The sequence below is a fragment of the Myotis davidii genome, unplaced genomic scaffold, assembly GCF_000327345.1.
Source record: "Myotis davidii unplaced genomic scaffold, ASM32734v1 scaffold551, whole genome shotgun sequence".
Classification (NCBI taxonomy): domain Eukaryota; kingdom Metazoa; phylum Chordata; class Mammalia; order Chiroptera; family Vespertilionidae; genus Myotis; species Myotis davidii.
The window spans coordinates 2088769-2091086 of NW_006283788.1; the positions used below are offsets into that span (position 1 = coordinate 2088769).

At 60.7% G+C, this 2318-nt stretch overlaps 1 protein-coding gene across 1 annotated transcript; it reads right to left on the reverse strand.

Moving 5' to 3' along the window:
- Positions 1 to 372: 372 nt before the first annotated feature.
- Positions 373 to 2312, reverse strand: GADD45B (growth arrest and DNA damage inducible beta). The gene is made up of 4 exons (XM_006754098.1): positions 2114 to 2312; positions 1926 to 2027; positions 1336 to 1558; positions 373 to 1079 (listed from the first exon to the last, which is right to left on the reverse strand). Exons 1-4 carry the CDS (start codon positions 2155 to 2157, stop codon positions 966 to 968), a joined length of 483 nt encoding a protein of 160 aa, XP_006754161.1. The 5' UTR covers positions 2158 to 2312; the 3' UTR covers positions 373 to 965.
- Between the last annotated feature and the right edge of the window lie 6 nt (positions 2313 to 2318).

Sequence of the window (2318 nt, forward strand, 5' to 3'; positions counted from 1 at the left end):
GGCAGGGGGGGGTGGGCGCGCTACAGCCCCTCCCCATTGCATCTGAATGTGCCCAGAGCTTGGGGTTGGCTCCAGCACAGCCTGTACCAGCAGTGGCACGGCGGCCAGGTTTCGTAATAAACCGGTCTTTTAATTGCTACAGGGCAGGAGGAGGGAGAATTAAAAAAAAAAAAGAGGCAAAGATTTGTAGGACTTGGGTGGCGCCTGGTGCAGAGAGAAGAGGCACGGCTTTGAGAAGGAGCGTGGAGCTGCTAACAGGGACTTAAGTAACATTTCCTGGTGAGCTTGCAGAGGGGGCTGGGGGCGGGGCGGCCGCGCGAGGGGCAGTGGGAGTCCTGGGAACTCTCCGAGGCAGCACAAACACAGCACCCAGAAGCTTTAGACATTTATTACAAGGCCATCCTCATACAAGTAAAATAGATGTATCTGTAAGCTTCCGGTCTCTCTCAGTGGTTCAAGTCACAGTGCAAGTAACAAAATAGATTGTTCAGTTTGCAAACTGGGAGTTCATGGGTACGGAGCAACATCGGCCCGGGTTCCCAAGTCCCAAAGTCTAGTTCTGGCCAGGGCTGCAGACGCTCCTCCACCAAGGCCCGTGTGCGCGTGCAGATGTCAGCTCCGGCCTCTAGAAGGGCGGGGGGCACCATCAGTCTCACCCCGCCCTCCAGTGTGGAGTCCATGTCCTGCCCGCTGCAGCTTCTGCTCCGTCAGAGGCCTGAGCTGCAGCGTCCCCTCTCCTGCTGGCCTGAGCTCCCCTCTTCTCCGCTTGCAGGGCTGTTCCAGGCTCCCGGCCCTGGGGGTGGCTGTGCACGCCCCTCTCCTCGTCTCCAGTCTCCAATGATTCTGCCCCCGATGGTCTCACAGGTTAGTTTGTTTTGGGGGGTTGTTCTGGGCGGAGGAGGGGTCTAATATTTATTTGTTTTTTTTTGGCAGCAACTTGACAGGTTCTGATGCTGGGCGGAGCCTCAGCGCTCCTGGAGGGAAATGTAGGGGACCCACTGGTTGTTCCCCCGGCTCTCTTCGCAATAACTGGCTACCTCCACCAGGCTGTGGCTCTTCCAGGCATCTGTGTGAGGGTTCTGTGGGAGGGGGGAAAAAAACGGGGTTCAGTGGGAGTCCGAGGAGTGTGCAGGGAGCCTCCCTCTCCCAGGGCCCCTGTGGGGAAAACAGGCTGGCTCAAAATAGCTCGCGGGGTGATGAGGCCGCTGGGGCTGCCCACGGGACATGCCTAGCGTGGCTGAGCACTGAGCTGGTGCAAGCCCAGCCAGCTCAACTTTGTTGACAAACACGGGCCCAGGTACTGGGGGCGGGGCGGACCCGGGATGCCCAGCTCACCGTGACCAGGAGGCAGTGCAGGTCCCGGGCCTCCGTGGTGTCCTGGGTCTCCGCTGGCTCGCCCAGCAGCTGCGCCAGACGTTGCATACCGGACACCCGGACAATGTTGATGTCGTTGTCACAGCAAAAGGACTGAATGAGTGTGAAGTGGATCTGCAGGGCAATGTCATCCTCCTCCTCCTCATCAATGGCCAGCAGGCACAGGACCACGCAGTCAGGGTCCCTGAGGGGCCAAAGGAAGGGGTCGGGTCAGCGGGGGGCCTGGGGAGGGCCGCGCGGTGCACAGGGGAGTTTGCATAAACAAAGAGAAACCGCAGGTCTGCAGGGGGGCAGCGTGTGCATGCAGCTGGAGGGGGGCGGGGGACGCAGGGGAAGGTAAAGTAGGAGCATAATGGGGGGGACGCTTGCAAATGATGCAGCGTCAGGAGACTGCAGCTCCCCCGCCCCACACAAACAGAGAGGTTCTCCATCCATAGTGGGGACACTTGGGGAAGTCCCTGCCCCGAGCAAGAGAGGGGTGCAGCGGAGAGCGTGGAGAGCGCAGGAGGGATCTCCACCCGCACCCAGCTGGGGACCGGGGTCTGACTCACACATTCATCAGCTTGGCCGACTCGTACACCCCCACGGTAAGGCGATCCTGGCGCTGCGCGGCGACCAGCAGCTCCTCCACCGCGGCGCTCACCGTCTGCATCCTGGGGCGGAGGAGAGGGGGGTCAGCGCCCGGCCGCTCACCGGGCGCTCGGTCCCCACCCGGCCCAGCCCACTTCAGTCTACTTACTTCTGCGCCGCGTTGTCGCACGCCACCAGCTCTTCCAGAGTCATGTTGCAGTTATAATCCACAGTGAAAAATAGCCCACGCCAATCCCGAGGGAGGAAATGCAAACTCCGAGGCCGGAGAGCCCAAAACCTTCCTACGGAGCCCGAGTGTTCGGAAGACAGCGAAATCTGCCCCACAAAAGACGGGGGGGAAAACTGCGAAGTCT